Source organism: Conger conger, chromosome 12, assembly GCF_963514075.1.
Source record: "Conger conger chromosome 12, fConCon1.1, whole genome shotgun sequence".
Classification (NCBI taxonomy): domain Eukaryota; kingdom Metazoa; phylum Chordata; class Actinopteri; order Anguilliformes; family Congridae; genus Conger; species Conger conger.
Window position 1 is genome coordinate 26,698,234 of NC_083771.1, and position 14,865 is coordinate 26,713,098.

The 14,865-nt window shown below is 48.7% G+C and overlaps 1 protein-coding gene across 1 annotated transcript in view; it reads right to left on the bottom strand.

Moving 5' to 3' along the window:
• The window catches only part of LOC133142450 (spectrin alpha chain, non-erythrocytic 1-like), a 54,849-nt gene that overhangs the window by 5,997 nt on the left and 33,987 nt on the right, over positions 1 to 14,865 (bottom strand). The window contains exons 36-51 of the mRNA XM_061263672.1: positions 14,705 to 14,719; positions 11,873 to 12,004; positions 11,548 to 11,685; positions 10,883 to 10,987; positions 10,248 to 10,456; positions 9,167 to 9,287; positions 7,800 to 7,921; positions 7,250 to 7,382; positions 6,949 to 7,047; positions 6,319 to 6,478; positions 5,635 to 5,711; positions 5,008 to 5,217; positions 4,455 to 4,751; positions 3,449 to 3,561; positions 2,012 to 2,029; positions 1,335 to 1,397 (exon numbers count right to left, since the gene is read on the bottom strand). Of these exons, the coding sequence (XP_061119656.1) occupies positions 1,335 to 1,397; positions 2,012 to 2,029; positions 3,449 to 3,561; positions 4,455 to 4,751; positions 5,008 to 5,217; positions 5,635 to 5,711; positions 6,319 to 6,478; positions 6,949 to 7,047; positions 7,250 to 7,382; positions 7,800 to 7,921; positions 9,167 to 9,287; positions 10,248 to 10,456; positions 10,883 to 10,987; positions 11,548 to 11,685; positions 11,873 to 12,004; positions 14,705 to 14,719 (2,012 nt within the window). The remainder of the gene's footprint in view (positions 1 to 1,334; positions 1,398 to 2,011; positions 2,030 to 3,448; positions 3,562 to 4,454; positions 4,752 to 5,007; positions 5,218 to 5,634; positions 5,712 to 6,318; positions 6,479 to 6,948; positions 7,048 to 7,249; positions 7,383 to 7,799; positions 7,922 to 9,166; positions 9,288 to 10,247; positions 10,457 to 10,882; positions 10,988 to 11,547; positions 11,686 to 11,872; positions 12,005 to 14,704; positions 14,720 to 14,865) is intronic.

The window sequence follows — 14,865 nt, forward strand, 5'->3', positions numbered from 1 at the left end:
TTTAAAAGGTGAATTGTGTGGCCATATTAGAGGCCATGTTGAAAGATGAAAGGTCAAATTCTGGTAAAATAAAAGCTTCTGAGAACAGTCCCAGGTGTCCTTTAATGAGACTTGATTGAGTGTGTTAGGCTCGCAGAGGTCAGGCGAGGATAAAGCAGGGGTCATTCATCATGTGACTGGACATCAACTTAAACCTCCAGACCTGCAAACACAAAGCCCACCACGTGTTGAGAGCGAGGAGCATGCGTCTGAGTGCCACACCAGCTGACCCCAGATCAGCCTGAAAGCCTCACCCGACTGGATTCCTTTCGCTTATAAAATGCGCTTGCTTCCCCTAATGCAGGGGCGTCAAACTCCAGTCCTGGAGGGCCGCGGTGTCTGCTGGTTTTTGGTGTTTCAGCACGAGAGATACATTTCAAAGTCTTTCATTGGCTGAGTCCACACACCTTGTTCTCAAGGCCTTAATTGGCTGCTGATTGAAAGGAAACCACAAATACCGGCAGACACTGTGGCCCTCCAGGACTGGAGTTTCACACCCCTGCCCTAATACAAACCTTAAACATACAGGCACATGCACACACACACACACACACACACACACACACCTTAGGCTTCCCACCCCAAACAGGACCTAAAGACTCACCTGCAGGGTTCAGGAGAGTAAGTCCCCTTTTAACCAGAATGTGCTTGGTGCCCCGTGTTAGTGGCAACTATCAATGCATGCTCACACATATCCAGCCCAATCAGTAACCAATACCATGCCAAGTCAGGGTGTCAGTGCCTGGAGTTGGAAACTGCTTCACGTGTTTTTACACACTTAACTGTTTGTGCGGTTAAGTGTGTGACACATTTTTAGGTTCATATTTGGTTCCATAATCTAGTTCTAAAATATCTAGAAATTGGATAATTTAGGAAAAAAATCTTTTTGACTGCAAGTATGCATGTTATTTGAGTGTCGGTGTGGCTTAGCAAAGCAGTTTTCACCCCTGCAATTTGGTGCACGCACTCTGTAGCGGGTAAAAAACTGTGTAGTGGGTAAATAATAGCCACAATGCTCTCACTAGTACAGTACGAAGGATAGGAAGCCCTGGAAACGAAAGCAGTTGGCAGTTGGAACAGGAAAGAAATGCCTGGTTTCAGGTAGCCAAAGTGCAGTGAGTGTTAGCAGAGAGGAAACTGAGCGCATACAGGAACCAAAATGGTGGGACAGAATTAGAATGCTGAGGGTTGAAAGGGAGGATGCATCCTGGAGAATGTGGGGGGGGGTGGGTTTGAGTTTGGGGTGGGGGGGTTGGCTGGGAAGGGCTGGGAGCACAGAAAATAGGATATTAAACCTTCCAGCGAGGTCGTCATCGACTTCGTACTGACAGACATGGATGACCCGCCGGTAGGCTATGCTATTCAGAGAAGGAAGAAGGTCAGGAGGGATGGAGAGGAGGAAGAGGATGAAGAAACAGAGTGAATGTCAATGGAGAGGGGGAGAGAAAAAAGATGAGAATTTGAAGACACGGTCTATCTTTTTTTTACTGACCCCAGGCAGATAGAAAGAATCAGAAAAAATGAATGTAGAAGGGGGAGGGGTGGGGGGGTGACTGTTGACATAAATTTGGTGCTCAATGCAGCATTGACTGGATGAAAGATCCACACATTACTCCAGGTGGCCATCCTTCTGGTACCATGGTATCACTTTGTGTCAGGCTCCCTGCAGTCCTATGGAACCATCTGATTGGTCGTTGAGTCGTGTGACATCATGGCCAGGGGGTGTGGTTAAACCCGCATTATGATACACACTGCCCCCCACCTCACAGGATAATAAAAGGTTTGAGGGGTGGAATCAGGAATAATCATTTATTACAAACTGTCCCCATTAATGATCAACTACAGCTCCACCAATTACCCCCCTCCCCCAAATTTAATTCCTCTTCTATATTTGGTGAAGGAGAGTACTTGTGGGAATGAAGCACAACAACACATTGACACAAAGCGGAGGAGGCAGGAAGGGGATATTAACCCGTCGAGCAGGTACGTCCTGGACAAAGCCGGGGTCCATACGTCAGGGTGGGAGGACGCAAGCAGCGAAGAGAGGGAGAGAGAGAGGGACAGAGAAAAAAACACTGGTTAAAAAGCACACATCAGCGACCACAACATCAGCTTCACAGCTTCCCTGCCTGTGGACCTCAGACCTGGGCCAAACACTTTATCCCTCCAGATATCAGTCAAAAATCACTCATCCTGTAGGTCACTGATAATAAAGATCTGATTACAATTCTATTATTATTTCAGGAATATTCAAACCAAAAGTATTTTCTGTGGTTGTCACCCCCCCCCCGTTGTTCACACTGTGGTCACACAATAGTCTGTGTTCTCGTACCATTACAGGCAGTTAGCAGATGGTGTTAGCCAGAGCGTATAGAGCACCATACACAGGTGCCATACATAGTGCCCCCGTGACAAAGCAAGTTTTCAGTTACATTCGGTTTTAATTTTGCGGCCCCGATGTTGGGCTGAGAATGCCCAATGCCTCAGCCTCAGTCATGCGCAATTCAGCTGCAAATTCAGCTTCAAATTCATCTGCAAATTCAGCTGTAGATGCCTGTAGTTCTCCTCCAGACACGTGGTGTGGCTGTGGCCAGCTGCTTCTTTTCACACTGCAGATCAAAGCTAAGCTAGCGCAGAGTGGAGTCAGAGGAGGACCTGTCATATGCAGCTTCATGCAAACCCATCAATGAAAAAATGGGTTGCTAGTTAGCGAGGACCCGCTAACCAACGCTACGCTCCCATTCCCTGGGCGACCATACAGAGCTAATGGCACCGGTCAGCACCGGCGCGGTCCGGATTCTGTTATCTGAGCTCACTACCCAGCAGGCACAGTTACACTGTTAGTGACAAGAACACACGGCGCACTGACAGACAGCGAGACGCCAACACGAGTCGATCCAGGGCAGCGCCTCCCAGAGCGTGGGAGGGTGTCCCGCGGGGAGGGTCATGAGAGTCATCGCACACAACAAACGCTGCACTGCTGATCATGAGTCTTGACCTAAGACCAAAATCGTTTCCACGTTCTAATTGTTTTTAGTTCCAATGAGGGATTTTAAATAACTACAGTTGAAATTGTATTCTTATAATGTTTACATTATTGGCATTTGGCAGACGCTCTTATCCAGAGCGACCTACGGTTGATTAGACTAAGCAGGAGACAATCCTCCCCTGGAGCAATGCAGGGTTAAGGGCCTTGCTCAAGGGCCCAACGGCTTCGCGGATCTTATTGCGTGTCCCAGTCATTTACCTTAACCACTACACTACTACGCTACAGGCCGCCCCAATGAAATTGTGCCTTACACAGTATATAAATTTGCCACACATCGATATGTATAGCTCATCCCTGGTTACAGGAAGCATATTTACAGGGAGGTGGAGATGCGCTCCCCTGCTCTCTGGCGCCCCCTACCTGGTCTCCTGCAGCCACTGGTGGAAGGCGTTGGCGTGCTGAGCAAACTCCTGCCGCAGTTTATCATTCTCCTCCTGGCGGCGCTGCTCCTTCTGCAGCTCCTGCTCTCGCTCCTGAACACACCACAGAAGAAGAATATATAAATATATATAGGAACTCTTGATGGTGGAGCACTGACAAACTGACAGGGTGGCCATGTTAACCCCCCAGTCTACATCAAACAGCCGACTTCAGAGGAGACAAGACCAGATGATAGAAAGGTCCAAATTATAATCTCAGAATGTCCGGGTAAAAACTAGGCAGTCCACACCAAGTAAACAAAAAAAAAGGTTTCCATAACAATAACTCTGTGTGTGTGCTTGACTGTTTATCGCCACTACTGACGTTTTTTTTGCGAAGTGCTTCGCAAGTGGTTATAATAATATGTTTTGTCTATTACGTAGCCTAAACCAGTCTAGAACAAAAAGTAAACTGAGACACAAAAAAAGCAAGACTTGACACGGTCAGTTTCAGAGACGCTAGCCGACGAGAGCAGACACTCTAAAACTAGGCGATACACACCGCTAAGACTTTCTTCAAAAACGTTCTTAAAACTGGCCTTTACAGAGCTCAGTTTTGCAGCTGATGCAGTGGACTTGCGGTTGCAAGTTGCCCGCCTGCCAAAAGCCAAGTTTGGCCGGCTCTCGTGGAACAGCATAACTGCCTCACTGGACTTGGCAGGGTTAGTGGGATCAGTGCACACAGCGCCCCAGAGTAACGGTCTAATTGAGACGAGATGGCTTGGAGAAGGCGTGTCACTCTCAGGGTCACAAGATCCTACTGGGCCGCTGAGGGACAGGGCCATAAGGCGGTGTATCCCCAGCTAACACTAACTGGATTAGATAGGGTATAATTAGCTACCAAATTGGGAGAAAAATGTAAAAAATAATTCTTAAAAAAGGAAAAAAAAGAAAACTTGGCTTTACAGTACAGAAACGAAGACCCCCCTGGCAACCCCAGACCTCACCTTGATGATCTTCTGCAGGTTGCGCCAGGTCTCCTCCAGGGCCTCCATGGTGAACCAGGTGTAGGGGTTGGACATGACCTGGAAGCTGTGGATCTGGCGGTCCAGCTCGGCCAGCTGGGTGAAGTCGGCCTGGGCGGAGCTGAGGGAGGAGCGGAAGGCCTCGTGGGCGTCCCGCAGTGCCCGGATCTCCTCCAGAGAGTTACAGCGCACCGGGTCCGTCAGGTCCTCCTCCGCATTCTCAAACCAGCTGTTGAAGGCCGACGCCTTCTTGGCGAAGGTCAGGAAGAGGTCCTCCACCTGGGCAGAGACAGACAGACGGACACTCAGACAGACGGATGGACTGTGAGGACATGTGCTAGTCTAGATTCAGCGTGGAGAGAATGGTTGGACCAGAGGTCTGTTCGCATTTGTACGCCGAGAGATATGATTGGCTCACTGAGCAAAAGACCAAGGTCAACAAATCAGATAATTATTCATTATGCATTCGTATGATCCAGGGGGCCCTGTAACATTCTCAGCGCACACACACACACACACACGCACACACACACACCTTCCTGAAGTGCTCCTGTGCCTCCAGCAGTTTCTTCTTGCGGGCGGTGGAGTTGGAGAGCAGCTGGTTCCAGCGTTTGATGAGGGCGGCATGGCGAGCCTCGATGGCTTTGGACTGCACGTGTTTGGCCGCCAGCAGCTGGTCCTTCAGCGCCGTGATGTTGGAGATGCCCTCCTGCTGGAAGGCCTGGAGCCCCGCGTCAAACGTCTCCTGCGGGGCGTGGCAGGGCAGGGCGGGGTGGGGCGAGGGGTTAATGAGAACAACAGAGTGCGAGGACTGACAGAACCACACAGCCGGCTTTACCTCAGGAGCCAGCCAGAGCAGGCCTGCTCTCACATGGGAACTCAGCACAGACTGCTTTAAGCGAGGAATAAAATATTAATCGTAAACGCTTTTCCTCCTTAATTAGGAATGCCCAGCTGAATTTGTCAGCGCTCATTGCTGTAATCTCCGCCATCCATCAAGAGAGCACTCCGCCCTCCACTGCACAAGTGTAATTTTGGTTCCAGGGGTTTCTTATAAGGCCAAAGCATGCCATGCCAAATCCACGACAATGTGGTCCAAAATTGTGTTGAATTGACAAGCAGTTACCCATCACCACGGTAACAGGAGATGAGGGTGTTTTACCTGCTTAGTGAGGAGTGTCTGCACAGAGGAGAGGTCACGGCCGTAATCATCAGTCTTCAGGCTGTTCTCCTTCTCACCTGACAAAACACAGAGCGTTTATATTAAATACATTCAGAAATTAACTAATAAAAAATAAAAATAAGCACTTACTACCTGGTTTCACTATTTGAAGTGTATTCTCAACATTGTATTCCGTCTCCCTACCAATTCAGGTTCCAATTAATGTGCATTATAAACACTCATTACGGGTGACCAAGCACACTACTGTAGCAATGTCCTTTCCGTATTGTAATACAGCACTACAAATTCCAACTGGAACCTGCTGTAGTTAAGAAGCAGAGAGAATAGAAGGAATGTAGGAGTTGAATTGACTATCTGGTTGGCAAACTCCAGTCCTGGAGGGCCGCAGTGCCTGTAGATATTTGTGGTTTCCTTTCAATCAGCAGCCAATTAAGGCCTTGAGAACAAGGTGTGTGGACGCTTGAGCCAATTAAAGACTTTGAAATGTATCTCTCGGGCTAAAACGCACCAAAACCCAGCAGACACTGCGGCCCTCCAGGACTGGGGTTTGACACCCCTGCCCTAGACCAAGAAGTGTCCATATGCTTTTGGTCATGTGTAGTATAAGGAATGTAGGAGTTGAGTTGACTATCTGGTTGGCATGGAGAGTCTGTGCTCGCTCACCGATCCAGGACTCCACCACGTCGGCCTTCCAGTTGAACTGCAGGAAGGCGGAGTTCTCGTCCAGCTTGGCCTTCCTCTGGGCGGCAGCTCGCTCCAGCTCCACCACACGGCCCCGCAGGGCCTTCATACGGGCCGCGATGTTCTCCACGTGGTGGTTATTCTGCTCAACAACGCCAGCATCAGCCAATCAGGCTCAGAGCCACACAGGAATCAACCAATCAGACTCACAGCCATACAGGGATCAACCAATCAGTCTCAGAGCCATAAAGGGATCAACCAATCAGTCTCAGAGCCAAATGTGGATCAACCAATCAGACATGGAGCTTTATGGAGATCAGCCAATCAGGCATGGAGCCACGCAGGAATCAACCAATCAGACTCACAGCCATACAGGGATCAACCAATCAGTCTCAGAGCCAATAAGAGATCAACAAATCAGCCTCAGAGCCATATGGGGGTCAACCAATCAGACATGGAGCATTATGGGGATCAGCCAATCAGGCATGGAGCCGTATGGGGATCAACCAATTAGGCTCAGAGCCACACAGGAATCAACCAATCAGACTCACAGCCATACAGGGATAAACCAATCACAGCACTGTACTGTAATGTATGTATATGTGTGAGTACCTTCTTAACCAGCTGCTCCCCGTTGGCACACACATCATTGACTCTGTCCCTGTGCACAGTAAAGTCCGTCTCAAACGCCTCGTGCTTCTTCAGCAAACCCTGCAAGAGCATCCACGAGAATATCACACTCCCTTCATCAAACACACTGGGTTTATGTACAAACACACCGCTCAGCTCTGTGTGAGGTATGAGAGCTCACCTGCACTGTGTGAGGTATAAGAGCTCACCAGCACCGTGTGAGGTGTGAGTGTGTGTGAGGTGTGAGAGTGTGTGAGGTGTGAGAGGAGGTGTGAGAGTTCACCTGCACTGCGGCGAGTGTGTCTCCATAGTCCTCACTCCCCACCACGTTCATCTTCTCATTGATCCAGGCGTCTTCCTCCTCCACGTTCGCCACAAACTGCTGATACTCCAACGACTGCTCCAGCCTCTTCCCCCTACAACACACACACACACACACACACAAACACACACACCAAAACAATTATTATTATTAGAATGATCAAGCAGAGGACAGTGTTGAACAGTCAGGAAGACAGATGGACTGAAGGTTAGGAGCTGGACAGACAAAGTGGAGTATCATGTAGACAGGAAGTCAGGTGTCATTCAGGCAAATAATCGGGTAGAAGGCTGACAGGAAACTGGGTGATGGGTTGACAGGAAGTAGGTTGTTGGGCTGACAGGAAACTGGGTGTTCAGTTGACGGGAAGTGGGCTGTTGGGCTGACAGGAAACTGGGTGTTCGGCTGACAGGAAGTGGGTCGTTGGGCTGACAGGAAACTGGGTGTTGGGCTGACAGGAAGCGGGCTGTTTGGCTGACAGGAAACTGGGTGTTGGGCTGACAGGAAGTCCCACCGTGCAGCAGCCAGGTCCTTCAGCTCCTTCCAGTGCTCCACGAACTGGGCCAGCCGCTGCTGGATCTCCTCCTGCCCAATAGTGTTATCATCCGAGAGCTTCTTCCCTGTGTCTAGCACTGACTGAGGACACACACAAACACACATACACAAATACACAGTATCAGTATCACATAAATTACAGTTGGGGACAAATTTCATCCAGCCAATTCAGGGAATTACCATCCATCCATCCATCCATCCATCATCACCCGCTTATCCGGAGTCGGGTCGCGGGGGCAGTAGGCAAAGCCGGGTATTCCAGGCTTCCCTCTCCCCAGCAACGCAGTCTAGCTCCTCCTGGGGGATCAACCCTATGCTCGAACATGGTGTTTGTTATCGACAATCCATGACCACCACAGAAGTCCAATAACAAAACACCGCTTGGGTTCAGATCAGGCAGGCCGTTCCTCCCAATCACCCCCCTCCAGGTTTCTCCGTCATTGCCCACGTGAGCGTTGAAGTCGCCAAGCAGAACTATGGAGTCTCCGAGTGGCACCCTTTCCAGGATGCCGCCCAGTGACTCCAAGAAGGCCGGATACTCTGAACTGCCATTTGGTACAAATGACAGTCAGAGCCTTCCCCCCAGCGACACGTAGTCGCAGCGAGTCAGGCCCTCTCGCTCCCCGGGTGGAACTCCAACACAGTGGCGCTCAGCCGGTGGCTTGTGAGTATCCCCACACCCGCCCGGTGCCTCTCACCTTGAGCAACTCCAGAAAAGAACAGAGTCCAGCCCCTCTCCAGGAGTTTGGTTCCGGAACCAGTACTGTGCGTGGAGGTGAGCCCAACTATATCTAGTTGGTACCGCTCCGCCTCCCGCACTAGCTCCGGTTCCTTCCCCACCAGAGAGGTGACGTTCCACGTCCCCAGAACCAGTCTGCGACGCCGAGGATCAGCACGCCCGGATCCCCGCCTTTGCCTACTGCCCGTTGGGCAAAGCACCCGACTCCGATGCCGACCCCTGCAGGTGGTGAGCCCACAGGGCGGCAACCCCACGTGACCAGTTCGGGCTGTGCCCGGCCGGGCCCTATGGGATAAGGCCCGGCCACCAGACGCTCGCCGACGAGCTCCCCTCCCGGGTCTGGCTCCATCAGGGGGCCCCGGTTTCCCTTTTCCGGGCGAGGTAACTGGGTCTTTGTGTGGCCGTATCATGGGAGTCTTTGAATCGCTCTTAGTCCGGCCCCTCCCCCGGGACCAATGTGCCTTGGGAGACCCTACTGGGGGCTAACACACCGATATGGGCAGGACAGATAGCGGTTGTTTTAGGACAGGCGAGAGGTGTGATTTTCAGGCCTACTTCTATGACTGTTGGGCAGTTAGTGGGTGTACCTGTATGGCCGGCTCGTGGGTCCCCAGATCAGCCTCCAGTCTCTTGTGTTTCTTGCGCAGGTTCTGAACTCCGGTCAGATCACGCCCGTAGTCCTCTGAGCTCACCAGCAACTTCTTCTCTCTAAAAGTAAAAATGGTCAAAATTCATGAGCTGTGTGAGGAAACACAATCTCCAGAAGGGCCAACCCCTTTTCAAAAACAACCTTAAAGGTACAATAGGTAATTTTGGATATCTAATGGTCAAGAGAGGAATTGCAGCAACAGACATGCTCAAACTATAACACTGTTTATCCCTCCCCCTTCTCTGTGAACGTGCTGACATTGAAATGTGATTAGCTGTGGCAATTAGAACCAATTTTCAACCAATAGGCTTGAATTATTGTATGGTTATACAGTGTTTTGGACAGAGTACCGGCCTGTCAACTGCATATTTTGAAACACGAATTAAAGGACTATAAACACAGGTAGAGGGTGAGTCAACATGTCAGTGAGCCTTTTTCAATGATGGGAAGGGATTTACAATGGTTTTGTAACAATGTTTTAACACAAAATCTTTACCTATTGTACCTTTAAACGTCCAAAACACTGCCTTCTGCACTCAGTTCTAGATAACTCCCAACTCCAGCAAATAAACACTGAACCAGGGGTAATAACACAGGACAGACTGTAATGTTTCTACACCTTGGTGCAAAACAAGTAAACTAGCAAAACTGGAGCCGCTCACTTCCTTAGTTTATCACTAATGTGTGGATCTGCCACAGTCTATTCCAGTTGTAGGCAGCCCTGGTCCTGGAGTGGCAGTAACATTTCAGTTTGAGCTTGATCACAAGAGTTTGATGGATTATTAAAAATCTGAGTCTGAATATTCTGAATGGTATACCTCCGAGTGCCTCCATCACATTGTTTCCTGCGTTCATTAAACCTGTTTAATTAACAGTCACAGGTTTGGATGGAGCCCTCGAGAAACCCGGGTTGCCTACCCCAGGTGTATCCTAGCCCTCATATTAACCCTGCATCCAACAGGGAAAAGCCCGCTCTGCAGTAACACCCCCAGAGCCCCAGGGGGCGCCGGCGCACTGACTTGATCCAGGACTCCTCGTCGTCCAGGTCCCTGAAGAACTGGTGCAGGCGGTGTGACTCGTCCAGCTTGCGGCGGCGGCCGGCGGCCATGCTCTGGATCTTGGCGAAGCGGGCGTTCACGGCGGTGCGCTTCTCCTTCACCAGGGTGGTGTCGAACGCGTCACTCGTCATCAGGCTGTCCGCCTGGCCGTTCAGGTCCTTCAGACGCTCCTGCGGAGGGGAGGGGGGGGGGGAGGAGGCCGTCAAATCCACCATGACCCCGCCACCCTCAGCTACACTGACCTCAGTTCAGTGCAATGTCAGCTGGGGGACTTCGAGCGACTGATGCTCATACTGATCTCAGATCAGTGTGAAGAGTCATCATAATGTGAGTGTGTAACCCTGACCTTGGATCAGCCCTTGTCAAGAAGCCAGAACAGTGATCATTACATATAGCAATACAACATGTCTCATCAGTGTAGTGAGTTGGTGAAGGGAACAATGTGATTGTGAAAGTGTGAGTTTTGAAAACCATCGAAAACATTGACCTATCTGCTGCAGGACTGTTATCAAAGACCATATATTCCTCCCTGGTTGAGTGTAGAGTTTTACAGACCAATAGGGACAGCCAGAGGAGATGTGGGAGGGGCATGCTACCTCATGGGCGGAGATATCAGCCTCCAGCAGCTGGTGTTTCTTCAGCAGATTGTTGACGGAGGCCAAATCCTTCCCATAATCCTCAGAGGCAAGCAAAGCTTCCACCTGGCACAGGGAGGGGAAGAGAATGATCGCGAGAGAAAGATAAAGATGTTGGGTAGAGAAGGAGAGAGAACATTAATGACAAAGATAGAGAGACAAACCATGAGCGAGGGAGAGACATGGGAGATGGAGAGAGTTGTAAAGAGAGAACAAAAAAAGTGATATGGAAAGATAGAAAGAAACGTGGAGTTAGAGAAACGGCCGTCTCCATGAGTGATGGTTGTGCTATCTGAGGAAACGGACTACTCCACAATTATTACACTGTCTTACTGAAATCACTGTCTTACTGAAATCAGTTTCATTAATTTATTAAGTTGCCCTTGGGCAACAATAAACTGTTTAGATCATTCAACCAAATGAAAAATGCAAATACATGTTACACAGTTTAATAACCGACTGTGACATATAAGCCACTGAAAAAAAAAATTCTGTAATGATATTTTTTAGCACAATCACCAGTCTCAAGGTCAGGTTGTGAGTACAACTGGTCATTTTACCTTCAAAAAATGTATTAGGAAGAATACATGAGCAGTTTTTTTAGGGAATTTCTCTTTCCAGCTCACCTCAGACAGCCAGAAGTCGAAGTCTTTGATGCCGGTGTTGAAGTTCTGCTGTCGGTTGGCCTCCTTCAGTTTCTGACTTTTCTCAGCCGACTTGTGAACCAGGAACTGCCACTGCTCGTCCAGAGCACTGAGACGCACCTGAGAGAGAGAGAAGCGCACAGCGTTTCATTCCAGTGATAGTGTAGAGCATAGCACCAGGTATCTAACCATGGCCTCGTGCTACGCAATCAAAACTCAACTGTCCTTCCCAGAAATACACCCTGTATCATGTATGTGAACACACACACTGACGCACGCACACACACACACACGCCGGGGTCGTTACCTTGACAGCGTCCTCGCTCCCGGCGCAGGCTCCCCTCTGGATGAGGGTGTTGCCGGTGTCGATGACGCCGCGGATACGGTCGGCATTGGCGTGGAGCTCTGCCTCAAAGGCCTGGTGCTTCTGGTGTTTGCTCTGCACAGCCGCGGCAAGGCAGGGAGAGGTCAGAGACACAGCACAGAGCCAGCCCATCGGACAGCTATACTGCTTTATACACAGTGCCAGCTCATAGGACAGCTATAATGCTTTATACATGCTGCCAGCTGATAGGACAGCTATAATGCATTATACACAGAGCCAGGTCACAGGACAGCTATAATGCTTTATACACAGAGCCAGCTCACAGGACAGCTATAATGCTTTATACACAGAGCCAGCTCACAGGACAACTGTAATGCTTTATACACAGAGCCAGCTCATAGGGCAGCTGTAATGCTTTATACACAGAGCCAGCTCATAGGGCAGCTGTAATGCTTTATACACAGAGCCAGCTCATAGGGCAGCTATATTTAACATACAGAGCCAGCTCACAGGACAGCTATAATGCTTTATACACAGAGCCAACTCACAGGACAACTGTAATGCTTTATACACAGAGCCAGCTCATAGGGCAGCTGTAATGCTTTATACACAGAGCCAGCTCATAGGGCAGCTGTAATGCTTTATACACAGAGCCAGCTCATAGGGCAGCTATATTTAACATACAGAGCCAGCTCATAGGACAGCTATAATGCATTATACACAGAGCCAGGTCACAGGACGGCTATAATGCTTTATACACAGAGCCAGCTCACAGGACAGCTGTAATCGTTTATACACAAAGCCAGCTCATAGGGCAGCTGTAATGCTTTATACACAGAGCCAGCTCATAGGGCAGCTGTAATGCTTTATACACAGAGCCAGCTCATAGGGCAGCTGTAATGCTTTATACACAGAGCCAGCTCATAGGACAGCTGTAATGCTTTATACACAGAGCCAGCTCATAGGGCAGCTGTAATGCTTTACGCACAGAGCCAGCTCACAGGACAGCTATAATGCATTATATACAGAGCCAGGTCACAGGACAGCTATAATGCATTATACACAGAGCCAGCTCACAGGACAGCTATAATGTTTTATACACAGAGCCAGCTAATAGGAAAGCTACAATGCTGTGCTTCACTGTGAAGACACATGCCTTCAGAACACCTTAAAGCTTCATTCAACACACTTTCCCTTGGGACTGAGGGACATCTGAGGCTGCTATGGAAAGGCATTGCCCACAGCCACAGGAAAACTCCCAGTGCTTCTTACTGTTAACCCTATAAACTTCGCCCCCTTGTGGTTGAGTCATCAACATCTCAAATTAATGTTGCATTCATATTTATATCATACCAAAAACTGTGACTAATAAAGTAATATGGCGATGCCAGGTTGTTAAAAAGACTCTCCACTAGTGAGAACAGCAGTTTAGATTCTTATCAGCCTCATATTTGCAAAGCAGGGCAATAAAACTCCCCCAGGGCAATAAAAAAAACTGACCTGGCCACAGTTTCAGACAATAAAACGCATATTCTAACAATCCTTGATACCTCTCTATGTCAAAAATGTTCCAAAATAAAAACAAAAATATACATTCATTCATTCATTCATTCATTATCCTAACCCGCTTATCCTGAACAGGGTCGCAGGGGGGCTGGAGCCTATCCCAGCATACATTGGGCGAAAGGCAGGAATACACCCTGGACAGGTTGCCAGTCCATCGCAGGGCACACACACCATTCACTCATACACTCATACCTACGGGCAATTTAGACTCTCCAATCAACCTAACCTGCATGCCTTTGGACTGTGGGAGGAAACCGGTGTACCCGGAGGAAACCCACACAGACATGGGGAGAACAGGCCCCGGCCCCAAAAATATACAATTCTGAAGTATTAATATTAAGGTATATATTAAGGTATTCCAGGTTTAACAGACATCTAACTCCTTCTAAAACTTTGGTTATGAGCCTCAGAGACCTACATCTCTAAAAGACTAATCAAACACAAGCACATAACCTTTCCTCCTCTCCGACTTCTCAGTCTCTACAATGCACTACAATGTATTTCACTATTATATACAAGTCATCAGTTTCACCAGATAAACACTGAAAAATGTATTGATTTTCATCTCTCTCCTTTAAAGCAACCAGTTTTTAAACCGCCAGTTTTAGAAAAATTGATGAAATCTGTCATCCTGTGACTTCCTGTTTAGAGGATGAATCGCAGTGTGAATACATTTGTGCCATTCTAACTGACAAATGACCTAATCCAAAGCACCTCATTCCTGGCCCTGGGGAGCGACAGGGTCTGCTGGTTTTTGTTGTTACTTTGTACTTATTAGATCAATTAAAGCAGTCGATTACAGTTAACTCTTGTTAACGTCTTGCGTCTGAATTTATTGTGGATATTAAGGCGAGTCCAAAAACCAGCATACCGTGCAGCTTTCCAGGACCAGAAATACCTTCCCTTAAGACTATGACGTCACTTCACCTGTGAGCTCAGACTGTGGACTGAGCTTAAATTAAAGATTGCTGTGTTCAGATTGAACAATGAAACGATGAAAACAGAAAACCGAAGCATACAGCAATGTGACAAAGAGACGTTTTCTCATGCGTGACACCTCTACACTCACACTCAAAGCTCAATGCACATTTACGTGTCAATGTGCATAAACACACAAGCGTTAAACAAGGAGCGGAAGCAAGCAGACCAACACAGGACAGACGGACGGACAGACAGACACGTCCACTGACACAGCAAAGGCACTGACACGGACACACAACTTAGCTCTGACGCTGCTCCCCAACTTACCAGCAGTTTGGACAACTGGAAACAGACAGCAGAGACAGGGGAGTCAGATTCTAGTGGGGAAAACTCCTGCTTTTTCACAATTTCAGCTAAAAACCTGATACACCTGCATGACCAGCTAAAACCAAAATAACAGAGACCAATAAGAGATACTCTGCTTGACA